At 41.3% G+C, this 23,086-nt stretch overlaps 1 protein-coding gene and 1 long non-coding RNA gene across 3 annotated transcripts in view; both read right to left on the bottom strand.

The window, feature by feature from the left end:
* Positions 1-5,381: 5,381 nt before the first annotated feature.
* Positions 5,382-7,654, bottom strand: LOC127139120 (uncharacterized). Its single transcript, XR_007809047.1, has 3 exons — positions 7,031-7,654; positions 5,861-5,897; positions 5,382-5,771 (listed from the first exon to the last, which is right to left on the bottom strand). It is a non-coding gene; the product is annotated as an uncharacterized LOC127139120 (long non-coding RNA).
* Positions 7,655-15,104: 7,450 nt separating this feature from the next.
* LOC108900594 (beta-1,3-galactosyltransferase 1) overlaps positions 15,105-23,086 on the bottom strand; it is a 96,376-nt gene continuing 88,394 nt past the window's right edge. For both annotated transcript variants that reach the window (XM_018701744.2, XM_051066026.1), the window contains one exon: positions 15,105-17,417. In XM_018701744.2, the coding sequence (XP_018557260.1) occupies positions 16,165-17,151 (987 nt within the window). In that variant the 5' untranslated portion in view covers positions 17,152-17,417 and the 3' untranslated portion in view covers positions 15,105-16,164. The remainder of the gene's footprint in view (positions 17,418-23,086) is intronic.

Here is a 23,086-nt window from a genome sequence, read left to right as displayed (position 1 = left end):
AATGCGTTTACTTGTGTATTTTTCATTTTACAGTAAAGAAATAAGCCTCATTAATGTGCCATTTGGCATTTCTGAATAAAATCTGTGTGCACAGCCTGCCTAAATCACTCACAGTCTCTCGCTTATATCAAACGCACCGCAGCGACGCATACCGACGATGAAAGCCCTGCATTCTGTAAACAGGCAGGCCAATCTGGACACACATCACATCTGATCCACATCTCATGCAGAGCCACATCCGTGTGTACTGCAGCTCTTTGACCTTGGATGCTGCTCAGTGGAGGAGCGCATGTTTTGCATGTATGAAGTCCAGCATTTAATCTCCTAATTCACTGGGAAAGCAGGATACCCAGCTAGAATGTGCCGTCTTTAAGATGGAGAAGCTTACGAGCTCTTTGGGGTCTTTGCTTTGCTGACCCAGTGATAAGACAACACCCCACAGGGATGAATAAAAACAGTGTGTGGACAGCCATATTGACCTATATCATGGCTTGGCGTTCATTGTTGATGCAGCTGCTGCTTCTGAGACCCAGGGCAACCATCTCCTTGTGATTTGTTGCACCTCCTGCCCAGCTGATATTTCTCATTTCACCTCGACTTCCTGAGAAATCCCCTTGCTCAATCCCCTTGAAATAACCCAAGATAACATTAATGTGCTGCTGTCTAAATAGCATGCTCTCTGAGAGCAAATTCTCAATCAGATACAGTCTCTGAACACGCCCATTAGCGGGATTAGCAAATAGCTTTTCAGTAAACGAGGCAATGATTGACCTTGAAGTGATGCTTGACTGAAAACCTGTGAGCCCGGCTGATGCTCAGCCAGCTCGCTGAGTCTTGTTGCACTACACGGCTCTTACGTCCCACTGAGCGAGCTTAAAAGTACGACTGAACTAAGACATCAGCCTGTTACTGGGCCGCTGATAATGAAACGTGCAATTTGCAGAAACAGGCTGACTGCTGTTTACCACCTGTGCTCATGAATGTAGACAGAACGGGTTGATTTTGACTGTTGTACCAGTTTAATCCTTACCACTCTACCCAGGCCACCTTTTTGTCCTTATTAGAGACATATTGTAAATTACCTTTTCTCCAGAAAAATTGTATTCATGTTACACTGCACAGGACAAGTGGCTAATGAACTGTTGGACACATGGATTTACACTCTGTCTTAAAAGTTGATCAGACCATATAAAACATCCATCCATTATCTATACTGCTTATCCTTTAAGGGTGGCTGGAGCCAGCTGACACTGGGTGGGAGTTCACCAGTCTATCACAGGCCTGACATATAGAGACAAGTGAGCAGTTTACCCAACATGCATGTCTTTGGACTGTGGGACGAAACCAGAGTACCTGGAGAGAACCCACTGCACAGAAAATCCCCCGGTGAACTTACTGTGAGGTGACAGTGCTAACCACTGTGCCACCTTCACCATATAAACAGTGGTTGTGAATTATTCTAGCTGTAGGTTACACTATCTTCTCTTTAGACAGTGACTGGATCTGTTTCTCATTTCAACGTCTACACGTTTCTTGTTAAAACGTGTGTTTTTGCACGTGTTACATGAAAAACTGTAGAACATTAAAAGCAAAACATTAAAACAAGATTTTTTTCTCTTTAGAATGAAAAAAAAATCACCTGTCTTTTATACGTCACCATTTCACAAATAGTGAAACCTGCATTTTTTCCCACAAGAGCATGCAATGAAACACTAATAACACAGCTACTGATGGTGCTCTTTGTACAAACGAACTTTCTCTTTCTACAAAAAAAAGACATGTAGGGAAAGATAAACATCAGTCCCAGTGCGAGATCTTCTCTTAAGATGCACCACTTTGCTCTGATGATGGAGAATCCCACAGGGAGACATCCATCATAGCAGAGGCAGAGATACCAATTTCTCATCTGACAACGGTCTCAGTAGACCAGAATGCAATGCAGCCACAAAACATATTGTGTTTTCATTGTCGGCCGTTTTGCACCCCACCTACGTGTTTAACCTCACAGCTGAAAGCAGCAAGTTCCCACCTGTTCTCTCTCTCCTGAGCCAGATGGTTGGAAGTGTTTTTGGAAAATTTGAAGTCACAGAAGTCATGGGAGAGTAGAAACTCCAGAAATGTAAAACCTGCAACACAAAAAACCTGCAGAGTAATAACAGATTTATAGTGATAATGTTTTTAAAGCTCCTCTGCTTTTAAATTACAGGTATTACACCAAAACATACAGCAGTTTGTGTAACAGAATGTTTCCCCAACCTATAAACACGGCACTGTGTTATTGTATCATCATATAAAGCTGTTGGGACTAAAATCAGTTGCCTATTTACACAAATGGAGCAACATTAATATTAATTTGGAAATGTGTTTCTATCCACCTGATGACTGCAGGCTCAATATTCCCCAACTTATAAAAGACATTTGTGGCTATTTAGCTGCTAAATTTGCCACTATGTTCACTAGCTGACCTAAGCTACGTTTCAACCTAAACAAATTTACAAAAATATCTTGAAACATCACAAAAAAGGTTTAACACTTGGCTGACATGAAAAATGTCGGTGTACTGTCCAGCGGTAATGTGAATAAATCACGACATACCTTAAGCATGTGACTTAAATGTCCACTGAAGTGTCTGCTGCACTGAAAAGACAAGAAAATGGTACCTGACAAAAACATCCAATCTGTGTGGAATTTCATTCATTCACATTTTCTTTTACCAATTTTCTCAAAATTTGATTAAAACTTCTGTTACAGTCAGAAACTTTCTTAAGGCTGAGAGGAAGTGCATGGTTGGGTGGTAATAGCCAACCCTCCTCACGTCCCACATAGTCAGCTGATACATTGTTAATATTAAATTATATAATAATTAATACAACCAGTGACCACTCAGACATACCCTGGAGCCTCTTGACTGTTCCAGAGTCCTAGGTTGAGAACCACTGTATTAGCCAGTAATGACAAAAAACATCTCTTTCTGTTTGTGAGCTAGTATTCTGAAAATATACAGCTGTGTGAAAATGACTGGGTCAGGTGGCTGACAGAGAACCAACTGAGCCACAATTACTTTCATTTGTTCATGACTAAATACTGTTATCAGAAAACAGAGCTGAGGTTTTACTGTTAACCTTTTGATTCTGTCTAACAATGATACTTTTTAATAACAGACAGACAATGCTGATTTACCTTGCATTGACTACAATGCGTGTGTACATGTGTATGTGTTTATTCTGTTGGCAGCGTGTAATTACTGCACGGTGCCTATTTGCATAAGTAATTATCACTGACAGACACTGGTTTTACAGTGTTTAGTCAGCCAGCTGAACGCTCACAAGAGGAAAGACTTAGTGAAAATGCTGAGAGTGAGTGAGTGTTGGCTCTTATCCTAATTTACCATTAACATGCAAGAAAAAAAACATTACATGAAAAACAGGCTGAAAACACTAATGTCGAAACATTAAAACTCAGTGTCACACAAATTGAGAGATTAAACTGCATCGAATTGCTTGCTGTTCAACAGCTGCCTCACCCAAAGTGACACCCGACAAATCAAACCCCCACCACCACCACCAACCAAAAAAAAAAAAAAAAAAAAGATGAAACAAGCAAGATTAAAGAAATTTCTTGGAAACTTTGTTCAGCTCCAATTTCCCTGACAAACCTCAAAGAGGGTAATGAATTAAAGCAGCCTGATAACATGAAAGTAAAAGCAGTCGCCAGCTTCAATGACTTCATGTCGGTGAGCCGCCTCTTTCCTCATCTGAGCTGACACTGTTGTTACAACCCCCTAAGGTGGGACAGCCAGTGGAAAGGATGATTTGTCATGATTTGGTAAGTGTATACTCCTTCCAAGTGTGTGTGTGTGTGTATTGGGGTCGATATTGCTCCAGGGGGGAGAGTTTGAGCTGACAGTGACATAATTCACACATGTGACCTTCTGTCTAGTGTGAGAGAAAAATGTTTGTGAGCTTATGTGTTTGCAAGAGTGTGTACCCATGAACTTTTGGGTGTGTGTGTCCATGCACTCAAACAAAATGTTTGTGCTGTATTTGACTTACCTTACACTGCTAGACAAGGTTACAGTTATTATGACCATTAAGAAGCCTGGAGCAAATTCTCTTGGCAACAGTTATTGTGTCCTGCGATTATCTCCCATCAGCCCTGAGCTGTCACATTCTCCACAATCCCCCACTGACACAGGCCCGCCGCCACTTAATTTCATTGTCGATTATCTTCCAGAGCGCAGGGAAGACGAACACTTCTCCTGTATTAAGTAAATTGGAAGCGATAGGAGAGAGGACGAAGCCTCTGTTGTAATGTAACAGTTGACCTTGCGTTTCCCCTCAGCCTGCTGGGTAATAGTCCCCCCCCCCACATTTCCCAGTAACAGCACTTTGTTGAATCGATTTTGGTGTTTGATTATCGCTAAAAACTTTTATCAGCTGCACAGTCTGTAGGAATAATCTGTTTCCTCTCTTGCACTCACGTATACAACACATGCAGAGCACCCTGTGTCGAGTATGAATAATGGCAGCTATTCATCTCCCGGACACACGAGGTGTGATTGAATTTTCCGTACAGATAGCCTTGACACTGTGCAGGATTTTTCAGGTCTCACATTGTCAATCAGCTTTTTTTTGCCGTATACCTGCGTTCAGCCTGGATTTGTGTGGGTGATGGGAGGGACTGCAAACAGAGCAAGCTTATCAGCCCAAGAATGGTACAGGGAGAAATTGACGAGGGAGATGAAATGATTGCAGGAGGTCAGGCAGAGCTGTAGTGATACAACATCATACTGAGAACAGCTGAGAAATGGAATTACATAAAAAACTAAATCACATCATGTGGAGAGTCAGTCGCTGTTAGTGGGAAATTCCAGTTATTACATTTGGGAAATGAATTTTGTAAGGCCTTAGTTCCCCATGTTTTTGGATGTAAATGATAGATACTGACACAAACCTTTGGAACTGCTGCAGTATTGAGCAAAAAATGAGAACCCACCACTGCAAACAGCTGCTGCAATGTAATCCAATGGGAAATTGTGCGTCCACTTAAGTGCTCATTCCAGACAGATTGTGTCTGGATAGGATTCCTATAGAGACAGGCCTTTTTACTCAAGAGTAAGTTTGTTTAGACAGAAACATTGATATATATATTGCTACCAGACTCCAGTGACAAAAACAGTAGTTTTACTTTGCAAAACATGGTAGTTGCTGCATGAATACTTCTTCCGAGTCTCACAATACCACAAACTAACAATCTGATCGAAGCAGTTGTATTCAAGCAGCCCTCTTGTTCTGTGACATAAAATCACTGTTTTTGTCAAATAACCAGTTAGAGCAACAGTTAAAGTTCATGTATTTTAACAGGTACAAACCCTGCGGCTGATGGCTTCCTCCTCAGTGTGCAGGCTCAGTGGTCGTCACAGTCAAAGCAGCATCAGGTGCATCTAATTAGAACAAACAGGGCAGTGGCATAGAAAAAGAAAACAGATTTCATGAAAACATGGCATTACATCGACTTCAGGTTATTGGAGAAAACAGGAAAAGAAAGGGTAGGGGAAAATGTGGTTATCATTAACATAATGGCAAATAGCACAATAAGACAACCATCACCTCAACTTCCACAGCATCACTTCCTACATGGCAACGCACGCAACACATGACTTCCGATGTCTTCCCATGTGATGGGGGCCTCATGTTATGGGCATATGCGGCACAGTTACACAGTACAATCAAGTGTCACCAGTGAAGCCCCCACACCATCGCTAGTGATACCTGCATGCACCAAGTCAAATCAGTTGAGTGAGTTTGAGAGGAGAGGATAGGAGACTGCAATGACTGACAATCAACATTTGACCACTCACTGATCAGAGCACGGCACTACTGCAGGAGATATGTCATCTAACAAGAGAAGAGAGAAAGCAAAACAAGTAGAATGTGAGTATGTTGTCTGAAAATGTAAATGTGTATAACAAAGTGTGGCTTAGGGCCCCAGTTTGACCAGAGGCTGTCCTGCACACTGAGCACTGGCAATCAGTCATTTGCGTGGCCCAATATGGCCGAGGTATACTGGCCTGTCTGACTTCTTTTTAGCAATGTCACTGTGTTTCAGCATTACTGTTACCTGATAGACATCATGGCCAAAGCTACAAAAATATAAAAATCCTTTACCTTTTTTGGCAGCAAACAGAGAAAGAAATGAATTCCTCTGATGGGGTCCAGCTTAAATGTAGTTGGCATTCATAGTGGTACTCTGTCTGAATTTGTGTTATCTTATCGAAGCCCAAGGTAATTTTGGACAAGAAAGTGGTATTTCATGTAGACAATAACTGAAGTGGCAGTGACTTGAATATTAACTCCATTGTTCTGTTTATCTTGCCAAGCTTAACTAGTTGCAAATGCTGTGAGCTACAGAAAATTAGGAAATCCAGATCAGTAAGAACTTATGTTTTGATGCATAACCGTGTGCAGTATATGTAATGTCTTAGGATAAAAGCCCTCGCTGTGACAGGCACAAAATGTTTGCATTTTCCTCCATGCTGTTCTCACAAATCATTTGGTGTTGACAAGTTCGGAGAAAAATGTCAAACAAGTGTGAAGAAAATGTCTGTGAGACCCCCCCCCCCTATTCTGTCTATAAATTCATGCATTCCATCTCTGCAAAGCCTGCTCGAAATAGCCTTGTTTTCACATTTAAAGCTGTGTTGTCTGTCAACAGCACAGACCCAGCCAAGCAGTCTCTGCTGAGGATTTTGCGGGGCCTCGCAGTGAGACCTGAATCAGACAGGGGGGAAGTGAGGGAGAGGGAAGGAGATAGAGTAGATGGAGGCTTAAGCCTGGCTTAGATTATCAGAGACAGAAAGGGATGGGAAGACAGAGAAATGGGGCCAGAGAGTGAAGGGCAAGAAGTGAGTGGAGAAAGAGACAAAAAGCTGACAAGTATGCAGTTAGAGAGAAGACACAACCTGCCATTATTCTCTTGAAATGCCTTTACATGTCACAAGTGAGATTATACATCTTTTGTGGCCATTTACCTCCACTTTTTTTCCCTGCCTTTAAAATCGTCTGTCTCCCACCTCCTGGAAAGGAGCCACCTCCTCATCCTTTTCCTTGCTGTCTCTTCAGGCATGCTCCCAATGGTTTGTGTTCTGAAGCACAAAATTGTGTGTGAGATGTGGGTCAGGTAAGGAGTGAGATGGATGTGGTTTTAATAGAGATTAATTACATCCCAAATGAGGCAATGAACTCCCCACGGGTCCTCGCCAGAGTGGTCTGGACCACAGCTAATGACTGAAAAACCCCATGTTTAGTCTACAAGCACACTACAATACCATCTTAGAGCCAATTGGGGGACAAAGGTAACTCAATTCTCTGTTGCAGATGTGATGTGTGAGATGTGAAAGTGACCAAACCTGATAAATCAATGTTAAAAGTCTTTGTGCAGTGGGTTGGAGGAGCTTAATCACAGTCAGTGACCCAGTAAAAAAGACAGAAAGGCTTTTACACTGGGCAGTGGAAAAGAAACAAGTCTGGAAGTAGCAAACTTTAAATATGGCTGGGTGAACTAAGACTTCTAAAAGTTCTACACTTTGGGAAATACAGTTGGGTGCATAGGTAGTAGTTTTAAAAGTTATTGCGTGACCTTAACTTAAAAAAAAAAAACAAAAAAAACACCTAAGTGATAGTAAAAACAAATGATAGAACACCTTTTTCATGGTCACAGAAAACTTTAAACAACTTAGAACAGAGACAGAACAGTCTCTACATTTGTGGTATAATTATTTTATGATCAAAGGAAACTAATCATCATGAGGTGGTTATTTGTATGAGACCACTTCAGGCTGTCCATAAAAGTCCAACTGCTGATCATATGTTGGATAAATGGAAAAAATTCAACAGAAAAGAGAATAAAAGCAGCTCTTTGCCGTGGGATGAAATTAAAAACCCAAAATTTCAAATGGAAAAAGAGTTCATGTTTTGAAGAGAGTTTGATCCAGCTCATGCAACAATTACTAATTAACTATTTTCCCAAACGTATCTTACAATGTAGCTTCGGGCCTCGGCAGTTTCATTTCACTATGCTCTAATTAAGACAACAAGGATTTAGTATCCTCCTATCGCATCAGCTGGAAGATGAATTCAAATTGGCCAAATTCTGTATCTGTAGAGTTTCGGGAATAAATATGAAAGATGCTCTTTTACTTATGTGTTTGGAAGGAAGTTTTGTAGCTTATGTTTTAACTGTGCAGTCTTGTTGATGCAAATCCAAGCCTCTGTGTAATTAGCACAGGGCTGTATTTGTAGACCCATCTGTTCACATACATGATTGATAAAGACAATGTGAGTATAGTAAGATACACAATGTTTCCCAACAGGGCCACTTTTACATCTGGGGTCTGAACTATTGCAGAGCAGCTCAAATAATTACAAAAAAGAAAAACTGTGTTTAGAAGGAAAACACACAAGGATTACAAATTAGTGTAAATGAGCACATTTATCATCACAATAACCAGTAAGCTGCTCACACCTGAGTCAGTTCTAACCTCTTTATGGTCATGTTTTGCCACAGAGACTGCACGAAAGCTACTTAGGAAGCTAAAAATAGTCTAATGGATAAATGCTAATCAAAGTAATTACATTGCTAACTAAAACTAGTGGGAAAAAAGTTTGCTAAAAGTAGCAGACAAAAAGTTTAGATGGTTGATGAACCAACATAAACACACACAGTTCAAGAGTATGAACAATTGAAAAATACTACTTTTTTGTAGATACTTAACATCCACTTTAAAATCAAGTTAAATGAACGCATTTAGAACATGACAGATAATACTGATGACAATAACTCCTTTTGAATCAAATGTGGAAAACCTTGAAAAACGTTACTGCGCTATATGATGCTGTAATCTGCTGAAGTGCCTCAGTGTCTTTTGAGAAGCTGAGTGAGCACTGCTGTTTGCCTTGATGCAAGCGGAAGGAGGAAATTCAAGGATATACATCAAACAGACTAACTCACAGATCCTCTGCACACTCCATAGCCTTCAGGACAGATAAACATGAGTTGCATACTTTCCCCAGGTATGCTAAATTATAAACAACACTAACATCAAATACATAGCAAGCCTGTTTTGAATACCTTACTCCTCCACCTGCTCTCTGAATCAAATGATCTTGATATTCACCAGCCCATCAGGTATTTATGAGACTCCACTCATGCAAATGTGCAGATATTCCTCCTCAGTTTGCAGCTGGTCATAAATATGAGCCTGCTGCTTTCAGAAGAAGGTGAGGTTCAGTTCCAAGAGATCAGCCTCCATCCCAGGGCATTAAGAATTAATTTATCGCTCACGCAATTCAAATTCAGCCTGGCTGTCACACTTATCTCTGTCAAGCGCTTGTGGTGCCCCTGCCTCACATCCTGATGTATGCTTCCTATTTAAATCCCATCTATCAGTTATGGATGACAGAAAATAATTCATGCAGCTGGAATGCTGTCATCGACAAGGACAGTATAACTTGGCAGATATCAATATTAATGCCAGATATCAATATTTAGGTTTTGTTTTACATATCAGAGTTGTTCTGCAGCAGGGGTTAAAAGTCTGCTGCTGGACACCTGAGATTGGATCGCACAATGTGATCCATACAGAATGTGATTGTCTATAAAACACCAGGTGACAAGTATGTCATTTATGCAGAGATGCGACGGACGGGAAGCACGAGTCTGGAGCTTATTCTGCCCTGCTGCCATTGATTTGTTTTACAGAGAAGTAATTTCTAAATAAATTTGATTGTTGAGTCTCAGAGGCTGCTGGCGTCCAATATCGACTTTACTCTGATGTATATTTATCAAATGTTTAAAACGTGGCAGACAGGACAAAGATTAATAGCTTCTGAGCTTTTGATCACTTAACTGCATCATGTTTTGACCTTTGAGTCTTGATGAGTGGGAAGTAAATATCAGTTTCATGGCCACACTTCCTATGGGTGGAAAAAGTAGACTGACTGCTGACTAATGCTGTGCATGTATGAACACTGTCATCAACATGCAGGATCATCATGTGTCCAGGTTGTTTGACCTCACTGTGACGACAGTCCAATGCTACGGTGGCCCTGACGGTCAAAGCTCAGCGACATTTCAGAAAACTCAAGATTTCACAAAACAAAACAAGATACAATTTCTAATGCTGATCTGGGTGGTGAGCGTGTATCAGTTAATTGCAGGGTTCACAGTAGCACATTGAAGTTCTATAGAGGGACTGTCTCTTTTATATAATATAGAATAAAATGACACATAATACATGGAGACATAGGGGGCCCCAAACAAAACTAAAGCCTATTAGTAATGACCCACATAATGACAAACACTGATGACTTCAGTCTCTGGCTCTTCTGTTTGGATGCTCATATCAACACATAATGCACCATTAAGCCATGTTCTAGCTATGGTTTAGAAAGCTCACACCAACAGAGTTTATGAATGAACATCTTTGGCTGCAACAAAACCCCAAATCTGTAGCTATCTAGTCACAGATGAATGATAGCGAACGAAATTGCAGTACTGAACAGGAAATGTTAAGGCTGTTGAAACTCTGTTTGAAAAAGAAAATGAGGGTTGATACTAATAAAGGCAAGGACAAATTTATAATAGATAGTTGTAGCTTTTAAGTCGACATGACAATACACAGCAAAGGGTCTGGTCCAGACTCGAACCCAGACTGCTGCGACAAGGACTCTGCCTTGATAGATGGTATGCATTCTACCAGGTGAACTGGCGTGATTTGAAATAGCAAATTCACACCTCAATCCTCTGCTGCCGAGCCGAACTCGCGCAGTCATGTTTACTCCTGGGTGAAGATTGTTATTACACTGTTATCTAATAGACCAGATTGACTGTGGGCATGACAATGTTGATTTATGAGTTTTTATTTAAATAATAAAGAGGGGACACGTTTCAGTAGAACCTGATTATAGAAAATTGTTTTTTTGTTTTGTTTTTTTTCCTTTTGCGGCTCTGTGTTGTTTCATCTCCATTATCTGATCTTTGTTCAGCACAGACTGAATAGAGCTGGTAAAAGGCTGTGATAATAATCATTTATTTAAAACTTTAAAGTAATCTATATTGGATAGAGTCTTAATAGTGATTTGCAAAATCTGATTAACTACATTAGAAGTTTAGTTTGCAAGAATATTAATTTTGGAGGGTTTGCCTATCTCATAATCTTTTTTTTTTGGCATCGATTTTTTAAAAATAGTTTGAATCATAGTTTGTCAAAACTCAGTAGAAGTGAAGGTAAAGCCGGTTGATTAACAAGTTTTACTGAAGTTCTTCCCTTTGCTGTACAGTTCTCCTAACTGTTCAAGAACAGCTGTGTTATGTGAGGCTTCACTTTCCACGTTCTTGCCCAATTTAAGTAGAGAAGTCAGTAAAGTAGCCCTACAGCTGTCTGTCAGTCACATAACATAAAGTCTGCTTCCTCTTCCTTAATCTGAACTTACTTTCACCCTCATTCTGATCAGTCATGTATTTAGATGCTTTATCTGACTGCCTACTCCTGAGCCTTGGAATCTATTGTTTAGCTACGTGACCGTACATGTATTGGCTGTTCAAGAGTCTCTCTGCTGAACAGGACAGAGCTAACCTTGAACGTAGAGCTCTAGCTGGAAGAGACAAGCACCCTGTCCAGAGAGGTTTACTAATACAGAAAAGGGATGTTTGTTTCCAGATTAAAACAGAAAGCATTATGAAAAACTAAAAACATAAAAAATTGAGGGCATGTTGCCTAGATTCACACATACAACTGCACATCTACATCACAGCCAGTAATCAGCAACAACAAAAGAACATCCAAAATACCCTGTCACTTCAGGCCACCTTAAAAGCCGATCCACTTTCACATGAAGTTGTCAGAATCATTTCTGGGAAGCTGTGGTGTTCTGATGCATCCCAGCATCCCTCCGATGGCACTTTTCCTGGAGGAAGAGGACGACTGCACCTCGGCTCCCCAGCTGCTCTCGTCGAGCCCTCTCCTCTCTCACCTTGGTATAACTGCGCCTGCACAGATGGCAGATTGCACACCGCCAATTTATTCCACGGCTATTTTCCCGTAAACGCGCATCCTCTGTGCCTCAAAGGACAGGTCGTGAGGAGGTCATGCTAACTGAAAGGCAGAGGAGAATGTGTTTAGGGCAAAAGAATAAGCAGAAGAATATGAATATGTATACAAAGATTAAAAATTTTTCATGAGATGCTCTCTGCAGTGGATTATGCAGCATTAAGAAATTTGCCTCCAGACTTCACACCATCTAACTAGGCTACAATGCCAAACCAAGGTCTACTCTGTGTCCTAATATTGTTGTATCTCTACTCAAGGCTCCACAGGCCTGCCTTCCATGCTTTGTTTTGAAATCAGAGTGTTCCCAATTGTCTAGCACTCCGCCTCGCTCGTTATGAGGTTCATTTACCACAAGCCCTGGAATAATCACTCGCTTTTCATTTTCCCCAAGCTTTAGCCTTTTAAATGCTCTACCACTGGGTTGTTTAGCCAATTACAGTGCAGACTTTCTATTACTCAGCATATTGTATCAAATTGCATATGCCATAGGGGGTGATCAGAGGAATGCAAAACACAGCACTGAGGATAAGAAGCTGTGAATAACAATTATTTTACATGTATACTACTGGGCAGACTGTGCTTGTACACATTTTAGAAAAAAATGAGTCATTAACTGATAACATACTGTGGCTGTTTGAGCTGAATTCTTTTCCTTTTCCACACAACAAACTGGAATAAAACTGTTTCAATTATATTTTAGTTCCAAAAACTGTTCTAGAAACTAATCAAAAAGACGTATTTGAAGTGGAGACGGCATCCGGGAATAGTTTTATTATGAAGAAATCATAACAGCAATGGTGTGTTTTCTGCCTACAAGCTCCCACAAGATTTTCGAGCGAAAAGTGTTTGAGGAAAGAGCCTCGCCACAAGTGCTTCCTACATTTTTATGTTTATCTTTGCAAGTACAGAACAGAAGACATTTTTCATTTCTCTGGCACCAAGTCCCGTAGGAGGAGGAGGAGGAGGAGGAGGAGTGGTGCTGCTCCCCCGGATGATGATGATGCCTGGAACAAAGGGTTCACAAATCTGAATGTGCATGCACAGGCGCACACTCGCATATGCTGAGACACACACACACACACACACACCTGTAGGCATCAGAGGCTAGAGCAGCCTAATTATAGTAATGTTGCCTGGTGCTGATTTGTCCACACTCGCTGACATCTACACATGCCCACACACAGTATACACCTAAAACAAACCGAAAAGTGTGTGTATGCTGAGAAAGTCACGCACCGTGTATGAAAACTACCAGCCATTTTACATTTTAATGACTTCAGAGAATTACTGTTATTAACAGATAATAACCTTCAATGGGTTCAGCAGTGACGACACACAGCCTGTAGCTGTATCATGAGCATATAGATATAATTAGACTCACCAGTAATATCCTGGGCTGTGTGCTACAGCAGACTGAGCAGTGTAATGACTTTAAATCAACACTGAACTCCAGTTTTTCCTTGTGTGTAGCTTATGTGTAATGTCTTTGTTTTACATGGTAACGTTTAAAAAAGTGGTAATATTATTTATTATTGTCTCATTCCCAAAAGATGAGCTGTGCTGGGGCTTTGATGGTGATGGACTCAGGCTGACTTTTTGATTCCCTGTGTGTTATCAAGGGTTGGTCACTGAACTCTCTACATTTGCAGTAAGTCATGTAATAATGATGTAACAGGTATCAAATTAGTACTGAAGCTGCACTGATGGCTTGTGGCCATCCAGTAGGGATCACTGTACAACAGCTGCATGTCAAAAACAAAACAGTTTCCCCTCAGTGACTCATCACAACATTACAAACAGAAACATACTGTACTTTCTGTTCATAGTTGAATAGAAAAATAATGCTGCTTTGCTCTGAACATTGAGAATATGGCTGTCTGTTATGAATAAACTTAATTGGAATAAAAAATATACAAAACTGACTGGGTTCCTTGCTCATGTTTAATATGAGCATTGTGGTCAGTCAGTTCATTGTACAGTGTGAAGCTCATTAAAATGAGTAGTGTCACACACAACACACAGGACTGATCACAGTGTCCGCTCAGATTTATACCTTCATAACAGGCTACAATCCATGTGTCCGCACTGCTAAACCTGGCAGTAAAGTGATAAACAATACTTCTATAAAATGCAGGAATCTCTTTCTCTCCGTCAATTTTCTCGACAACCACTCATCCTTCAGACTTCACGGTTGTACTGCCGAGGACCCAAGGAAGTGCAGTGTTGAAGTTTGGAAGGTTTTTTGTCAAGAAAATAAACAGAGAGCAATTCCTCCTTTTCTACTGAATTGAGAGATAACCCTTTGATGGCATCACTGATTAAATCATCAATAGGCATTTGATGCTTCTGATTCTGAAATAAGGCTTATTTTTTGCTTTTGGGTGGGGTAGAACACACAGCTAGTTTCCATACTGATGCCTTCAAAGAACACATTAATATATTGTTTCATTTTCTAGACTGAATTAAATAATAAACTGAACTGGTGATACAACAACCTATAAGGCACACTGAAAACTAAGAAAAGTTCTGTGCTTTATTTTGAAATAAACATTAATTCCCCTCCTCTTGTTAAGACATTATGGTTGAAAACAGCATTCAGCTGCCAATTACACAGATGCTACATTTGATGTAATCACTCACACTCACACTGCTTGCCACTTACCCACACGCATCAACACCTGCATGGAAAAGTGCTCGGCCATGTTGTTTCTAGAGCCACGCAGAGACTTCAGCGGCGGTCTGCATTTGCCCGTCGGTGACATGTTGAGAGCCGGGACTCGCTTCAAACTGAGCACAGCTGCTGTCGTGAACAGCAGTACTAATGAGATGCTTTCATTTCTACAGCTCATGTTTTCCTACAGTCATAGCAAAACACCTCAGGGTGTAATCTAGTTTCCTTATATGCAAGTGGGTGTATTAACTTACAGGGTATTCATATTAAATTGAGTGGAATAAAAACTTTTATATTGTTTTCTGTAATAAATACAGTATCAAGTCCTATAAAAGCAGTTTATTTAATCTCAAGTAATTGAAAAGAAGAAAGCACTCAAAAGTGTAATATTCGTCTTCAGCACACTCTTACAGTACGTCTGTTCTCCTTCATGTTCAAGTAATAGAAAATATAATAGTCTGCAGCCTGCTCACAGCACTGCCTGAGACAAAAAAACGCACGTTACACATTAACAGAAGTAACATTCACTTGGGAGTGCAAGCAGCCAATATCTTGACGCCGTCTGGATACTTTTTGAAGACATTTTCACAAAGATCTGACGATCTGCTGTAAGAAAATATGTCTGATTCTGAAAAGAATATTACAGAAGCAAACAGATCTGCTCATTAATACTCCTAATCCACAGCTTTCCTAGAGTAAGAACAACATGATACACATGTTTCAGCCTATTTAAATGAGTCATTACACTTTAAACTCACCATGGTCCTTGTGATGACGGCAGCTGCTGCAGTACCAGACAGTACATCCAACATTAACACCTTGTTCAGAAAGTACGACAACTGAAAATACATGAGGAACATTCATAATTAGAGCTTGTAATCAACCCAAGAGGCAAATGTCTGGGTTCAAAGGAGTGTGTTGGCATTTATGTAATCTGCTGTTTAGTAACTGGGGACAGTTTGAGTCTTGTATAAATGAGTAGTTTTACGCAAGCCTCTAAGCTTCCTGTTGCAATTTCCTATAAAAATGATGCTGCTGCTGGCAATGTCGACCAACTGCATGGACATTTTGCACATTTTTGGAAAACATTTCCAACTTTGTGCCTAATTTGTGAGTCTGAGCTGAGTAGCACTCATAAAACACCTTGAAGTGAGGGAGGACATAGAATAATACAGAGGACTTGGCTTTGGCCTTTCACTACAGAGACTCCTGGCTAAGCAGTCAACAGCAGGACAAAGCCCTGGATGCTCGGTGAGTATTGTTCCTTCAGCTCAGTGCTACGTGCTGTACAGTAGTTGCAAATGCCAATGATGGAGAAGCAGTTGATAAGAGGGCATTCACTTCCTCCCTGGCTCTCCCACTGGCGCTGATGCAAACAGTCCTGCTAACATTTAAGGTGTTTCTTGCTGGTCATGTCGTTCCAGATGCGGTGCATCTCCTCGGGGGAGATCTGGTGGACAGTGACCACCCGGCGGTAGCGGCAAAGACTGTAGGCCATCTTCCAGTGGTTGAAGCCACTGTTCTGGAACGGGTGGATGCCGAGCTTACGGAGACAAACGCCGACATACACGTCCTCCAGGTGCAGCAGCCTGGTGTGTAATGACGTCTTGTATATGAGCTCAGCCACGTCTGCTGAGAAGATGTATCCGGTGCCGGAGCAGAAGGGGGGGTACTTGCTCTCTGGGTACAGATCCCTGGGCATGTACCACTTGCTGCGCATGTCTCTGATTGGCCCACCGTTGATGACGTAACCAGTGAAGTACCTCCTCCTGGGCTTGGTGGTGGGCTTCAGGAGGTTGTAGATGAGGTTTTCCATGTTGACAAAGATGTCACTGTCCGTCTTGAGGACATATTGAGCCTTAGAGCAAAAAGTGGCCACCCAACGCATGCCCATCAGGGTCTTAAGCGTCAGATTGTGGTACGAGTCAATGAAATCCTCCACTATAATGTCATGAAAGATCTGACTCTCCTGTTCCACCATCTGGTTGAGAACAGTATCAGTACTGCGGCCCAACAGGAAGAGCGTGACCACACGCACGTCTGGAAACGTGCTCTCGTCACCCCATGTCTCTCTGATGGCCTGACGGGCATCAAATTCCTTGTGGGTGGTGCTGATCAGGATGACAAGAAAGGGAGGCTCTGCCTCACACTTCTTTTCCTCATTGATGAGGTAGCCAAAGTCGTGTGGGTTGAGTGAGCGTGTGCGGATGTTGCTGAAGGTAGCATTCTTGTTCACCTTGGGGACCTTGCGTATAGGGATACTCAGCTGGCCCACATAGGAAGTGGAGGGGCGGGACACACTCAGGTACCACAGAGCGCTGGCCCAGCAAACCACTGTCAGCAAGTATAAGCAGGAGACCTTAGAAGGCATTGCTGTTCACTTGGCTGATGTTACCAGTGGCAGCAGTGCAGGATCAGTTGAGGCCACGCCTCCATGGGTTGTCTCAGATCTGGCGGTGCAGCTTGAGGCTGCCTCCGCAACACAGCTGACATTAATTTCAGATAATGGACTTCTCTACTGTCTAGTGTTGGTGTTGTGATTGAAAAGGAGCACTGCAGGGATTTCTTATCATGTCCGCAGCCTTACTGTGTCCCATCGCAGCTCGCTGGAGTGCTTTCAGGGCTCTGTGACAGCATCTAAAAAAAGATGAGACAACAGTCAGTCAGAGGCAACATTAATCATAACCACATAATGAAACCACAGCAGAAAGATAAGCGTGTCGAATGCAGGTATAACTACCAACATACTTATTTATTTTATATTTTTAGTTCCCTATTCATTACAGCCCATGACATCAGTCCACTGGCTAGACAGGCGGCACTGTGCCACAGCCTGTTACCCTATCATTCCATCACTGCCTCTGATAAGAGCTCTGGGTCTGAATAAAGTGAATATCCCAGGAAACTCTCTCCATTGATGGGACCTGCTCTCCCTCCGCTCAGACCACTTTCTGTTTGCAAACGGCTGTTTATCTCCGTCTTATCCCCCCTGGACCAGACACAAGCTGGCAAATCATAGCCACTCCGGCAGTCTGAGAGGAGGGAGGAGGAGGTGGGGGGAGAAGGATCAAGGCAGAGAAGGTGAGAGTAAAAGTTCTCATGGGAAAGGATTAATATCCACTTCCTCTCATTCTCCTGGTCTCACTCTCCTCTTATTCCCACCATTTCCCTTCTCAGCCATCCTTTCTATACCTCAGTGTCAGACTGAGCTCAGCACTGGCGTGTGGATTTTACATATTTTGCTCTGTAATGAGCTGCTCCTTCGTTAGCTGGACGGCACTGCTGCAGAACTCCAGCAACTTTCAGAATGACTGCTCTAATTGGTCACACTGACAGACCATAAGGGGATGAATTTAAGCTCTAAATACGGAAAATGATTTAAAAAAAAAAAAAAAAAAACCTGTGCATTTATTATATCCAAACGGTGTGTGCTTTCTGTATTTAAATGTTAGTTTGCATTCAGAGGCAGTGATGGATAACTAATTCACAGGTTTTTTCGTGTTTGAAAGCCAAACTAAATCTAATCCTTCTTTTCAAACAGACTTTTATTTGCTACAGACATAATCTCTTTTGATGCAGCAGCTCTGCTCTTATTCAGGGGATCCATTTTTTTAAACCATGCATAACTGATGATGAACAAAAAAAGTGCTATAGATCCTATTAGTGATACTGAAATATACAAAGATGCTGCCTGTGCTCTGTTTTAAGATGGAAGGGCTGAGATAAAACTGACTGCATTCTTTTTATCAGACTTCAGTTCCTGCCATGTCTTGCGGGGCGTGATGGTTCTTTTCATCAGGACTTTTCTCTTATTCCTTTCCTCCCCCCCCAGTTTCTACTATCTCTTCCCTCTCTTTCTGAAGCAGAGTCATCAATCTCACGGTCCAGTAGAATCCATCTCATCATGGCTGCTTTTCCACACCTCCTCCCTCTCCATCCTCTCAATCACTCTCTGCTTCTTCACTTCACTGGGTGCTTGATCCATCTTTATATGTCTCACTACCTCCCTCTGTCTTTCTTTGTCCCACTCTCTATCCTTCTGGCTTCTTTTTTGTTGTTTTTGTCTCATCTCACGTTTCACACACTCACTTGTTCTTTCTCTACATCATCCTACACTACCTTTACCTTTTCTCCATGTCATTTTTTTGTTTAGGTGTAGTATTCCTCTCCTCAGAGTTCACCTCTAACTTACAGACAGCTTCTACCATAATCAAGTCTAAAGCCACTTAATCTCCACTTCTCCTCCTCCCTCTGTCCCTGACAAAAATCACTAAATCATCATATTCATCCCCTTTCCTTGACCTCTCTTCCTTTCTTTCCCCTCTTCCTGTTAGCACATCGGCTTGTTTTCACCTCTGTTCTTTCCTCAGGTGGGTCTATTGGTTTCATAATCCTCCCTAAACTACTCCTTTTTTTTCCTGGAGCCCAGAATAACTGATATCCTCATTTGGCAATGCACCTCACGGAATCCTGAGACCTAACTTCTCCCTGGAGCAAATTGAAAGATGGCTGTATCGTTTCATGCTGTCGTGTCACTTTGAATTACATTAGCACTCTGTAGAAGTCCTCCCTTGAATATGTTAGACTTTCATCAGAATATCAGGGCTTGAGATCATAGTTGTAAACTGTGGTGATGTAGTTCCTGCAGTGGGAAATATTCAGTAATATCAGTGTTAATTTGTGGTTAGTGGAAATAATTAAGTGTGGCCAAACAGACCACACAGTCTACAGATTCAGGAGGTTCAAGTTCATTTCCAGATGTATGTAGCTGTGGAATGATGGTGGATTTTTGCCAGATCTGAAGTATCGAGGTGGACAGCTGTGCATGTATGCACAACATGCACAACAGCAGCTGTTACAAACTGTCTAGACTGACTTTCCTACAACTAACTGTTCAAGTAGAGTATATGAATTTACAGCATGTACAAGCTGTGCTTTAAACAGTAAGGATAACAGTGGAATTTTTCAACCTTATTTTCCTATGTTATGGGATGTAAGTAATTCACAGGGACAAAAATGTTCTGCAGTGGAATCCAATCCATCAATCAGTCACTTACATCCAAAAACATTGGAAAATAAGGCTCAAGTTCAAAACTATTTGAGTAAGCTACAATGAGTAGCCAGTTAATTAAGCTTAGCATAAACACTGGAAACTGCTAGCTCAGCTCTAACATCATGCAGCTATTAGCACCTTAAAGCTCATTAACCATCAGTTGTGGTTTTATGGGGGGTTATGTGCCTGACTATTTCTTGGATAGCTGCTTGTAAATTCTGTAGCTTCATGTTTGTCAGTCTTCTCATCTAATTCTTGACAATAAAGCAAATTAGACACTTATCCACAACACTGTATGGGCACAGGGCTTTTCACTGCATCAGTGAGGTTAAGTTTTGTGCTGCAGTGTGTGTTGGTCAGCGCTCCTCCATGCTACAAGATTATTACAAAATTCAGTTTTTGGCATTTTATTTTTGACTGATGGCGTCTTACGACTCAAAAAAGAAGGGGTGTGATGTTCTTGGTGAAAAATTCTGATGCTCTTTGCCCTGAGTGTATTATCTGTTCATATGTGGTAGATGCATTTGTTTGAACTGTCTTGTGATGTGAGCGTCACACAGAAATGCCTAAGTATAAGGAGGTAAGCACTGCTACTACTTCACCAGTAGTACCGTGGATCATAATGACTACCCAGCTAATAAAGGGGCAGTTAAACATGCCAGTGAAACAATAACCTCAAAATACCATGCTGCTGTAAAAACAGGCATTAACATATGAAAAGTGAGGAAAAAAAACATTAAAGCATAATAATTATAGTTATTATTAAAACCCATTCACAGGGCCTTACTGCTAATGATCTGCTAATCTAAACTGGTTGTCATGACAGCACAGTGACAGGCCATAGGGGGAGTGAAAGGCCAGAGTGAAAGAGACTGGTAGGAAACAGTGGGGGAGATATGCAGTCAGTCCGCTGTATACCAGCATTAAGTGCTAAAGTGTTTTGAATGTAACTCCCCCGGGAAGTCAATTTAACAACCTCATACTGAGCTCTGCTGTACTGGTCGCTGCTCCATTATGCCTAACACTGAGTCCAAGACACATCATGATCACCTTTGTGTGGAGGAGAAGACAGCTCTTAAAATACTGTGGTACAATGATCAAACATTTATCCAGTACTTGAGAGGTAGCATCCTGAGAGTCGGTAGAGGCTGAGCTTTTTATACTGTCTACCTGCCGAGACGATTAATTGATCGACAGAAAATCAATCTAACATATAACAACTGATAAATGATGTCACGTTGAAGTCATTTGTCAAGTACAAAATGCTGAGCATTCACTTGAAACGTGAGGATTTTCTGCTTCTCTTTATTCTATATCATTATAAATTGAATATCTTTGGGTTTTGGAGTGTTGGTCAGACAAGAAGCAATTAGAGGGAATCACCTAGAGCTTTGTGATGGGTATTTTTCATTATTGTCTGCTGTGTTATTGACAAAATGATGAATCAGTTAGGGGAGTAGTGCGCCGACTTGGTATTGCACTTCTGAAAATTTAGAGGGCTGGCCAGACACACATTAAAAGAAGAATGGTTGAAATTGAAGCAGCAGAGAACTAAGTTGGGGTTCAGTTAACATTTTATCAAATCTACATAAAATCTTTTTGTTGCTGAGAAGACAGAAATACTAGTTTAACTTCACGTTCATAACCTGCAACTACACCCTGAAAATGAGGTCCTGATGAAGAACAGCTAATAATTAAAAAAATATTATCATTGAAGGAGTCACCATTCTTTTTGACTTCTTGAAATACAAAAGCTCACCCAAAACCTGTGGTAGTGAAGTAGAGATGTGTCTTTGGCAGAGTACAAAAAGTTCTCTGTAGCTGTTACAGAATTATTGTTATCTAGCAACAATTGATTTAATCTTCTGCCTGTGATTTTTGTCTTTTTAAGCACCAGAAGTGCTGATGTGTGCCAGCTAAAACTGAAGCCTGCTGGGCTCTCCTGACTGTTTTCTATATTGCTCTATGTTGATGAAAGAGAGCAAGGAGAGATTAGTAGATCTGAGTCTGAGCTTAGTGAGTGCAGGAAAACAGAACCAGCTAGACATAGAATGTAAAGATATCCTTGAAGCTGATACAATTTGAAGCTGAGTCTTTGTTAGAGCCTCTTTACCTAATAAACACCCATAACCTCTTAGTCCAAGCACACAGCTTGTAACACAGGGCTTTCTGCTATAAATTTGTAGTCTTCAAACCCATGCAGAGATAACCTTAAGGACATCACAGCGACATTGTTATGTCTCCTCCAGAGCCACTGAAGACATAATGCAACAGCTAAGCAGCAATGCTTATGATGAGCGATCCTGATGTGTAAAAATAGTGAAGTGCCCTTTTAATCAGAAAATAATCAACTCATTAATCAAGCCAAATTTTTTTTTTTGTATTTTCTGCCACATAGATCAGTCGCTCCAAGAGCTGCAGTTTACAGTACAGCAGCGCCTTGTTATCACGCATGAAGAAAATCAATCATAGACTTTACTGGTATAGTATTTGTGCCTGGGGGTGACAGGAACTTTGAAAAGACGTGAATCATCAGCTCTGTTGTCTTTACAATCAAGTGACCTCTATAAGCCAGAGCAAAAAGCTCAGAGGCTACAGAGATGTGGGAGTTTTAGTCTTGTTTAATATTGCACCAGGTAATTGATTGCAGTCATTAGTGCAGCGTAGAGTGACCTTGCTTGGGGGGTGGGGTGGGGCTGCATGTGTGTGAGTCAGTGAGGGAGGGAATAAAAGAGAAAAATAAGGCTACACCACGTGCATCTGCAAGGTGCTTTAATAGACTGTAATGTCTATTGGCTTCTTTGGAGGTACTGTATATGTGCGAGAGGGGCTCAGAGGGCAGACACGTCAGAAGGTAAATAAATCATACTCTGAGCTCTGGGATGACATCTTACATTCACGCTGCCTGCTTCAATATTACAGTTTTAATGATTGGCAGAGGAAAACAGGAAGCAGCCTCCATCACTCGTGGTTTTCATGACAGCTGATTTAAGCAAAGCTGTCATAGCATTTGGTGTTAAGAAATTCTTTACATTGCCGCATTATGATGTGGTAATAGCATCTGAAAGTGAGGCATGACCTGTGAGTATCATTCAGCAGCAAAAACAAAAAGAATCAAGTGGATAATGGAAACAAAAAATAATTGCTTTTTATGTCTGACGGTGAAAAAAATGCTCCTCAGCACCAAATTATATTTATCAAACCCACCTGCCACTGTGACTCAAGCGCATGTGATATTGTCTTAGAGTGCCTA

Source organism: Lates calcarifer, linkage group LG7_2 (genome assembly GCF_001640805.2).
Source record: "Lates calcarifer isolate ASB-BC8 linkage group LG7_2, TLL_Latcal_v3, whole genome shotgun sequence".
Classification (NCBI taxonomy): Eukaryota; Metazoa; Chordata; class Actinopteri; family Centropomidae; genus Lates; species Lates calcarifer.
Note: the sequence above shows the minus strand (reverse complement) of the source record. Positions and strands in the feature narration are given on the sequence as shown.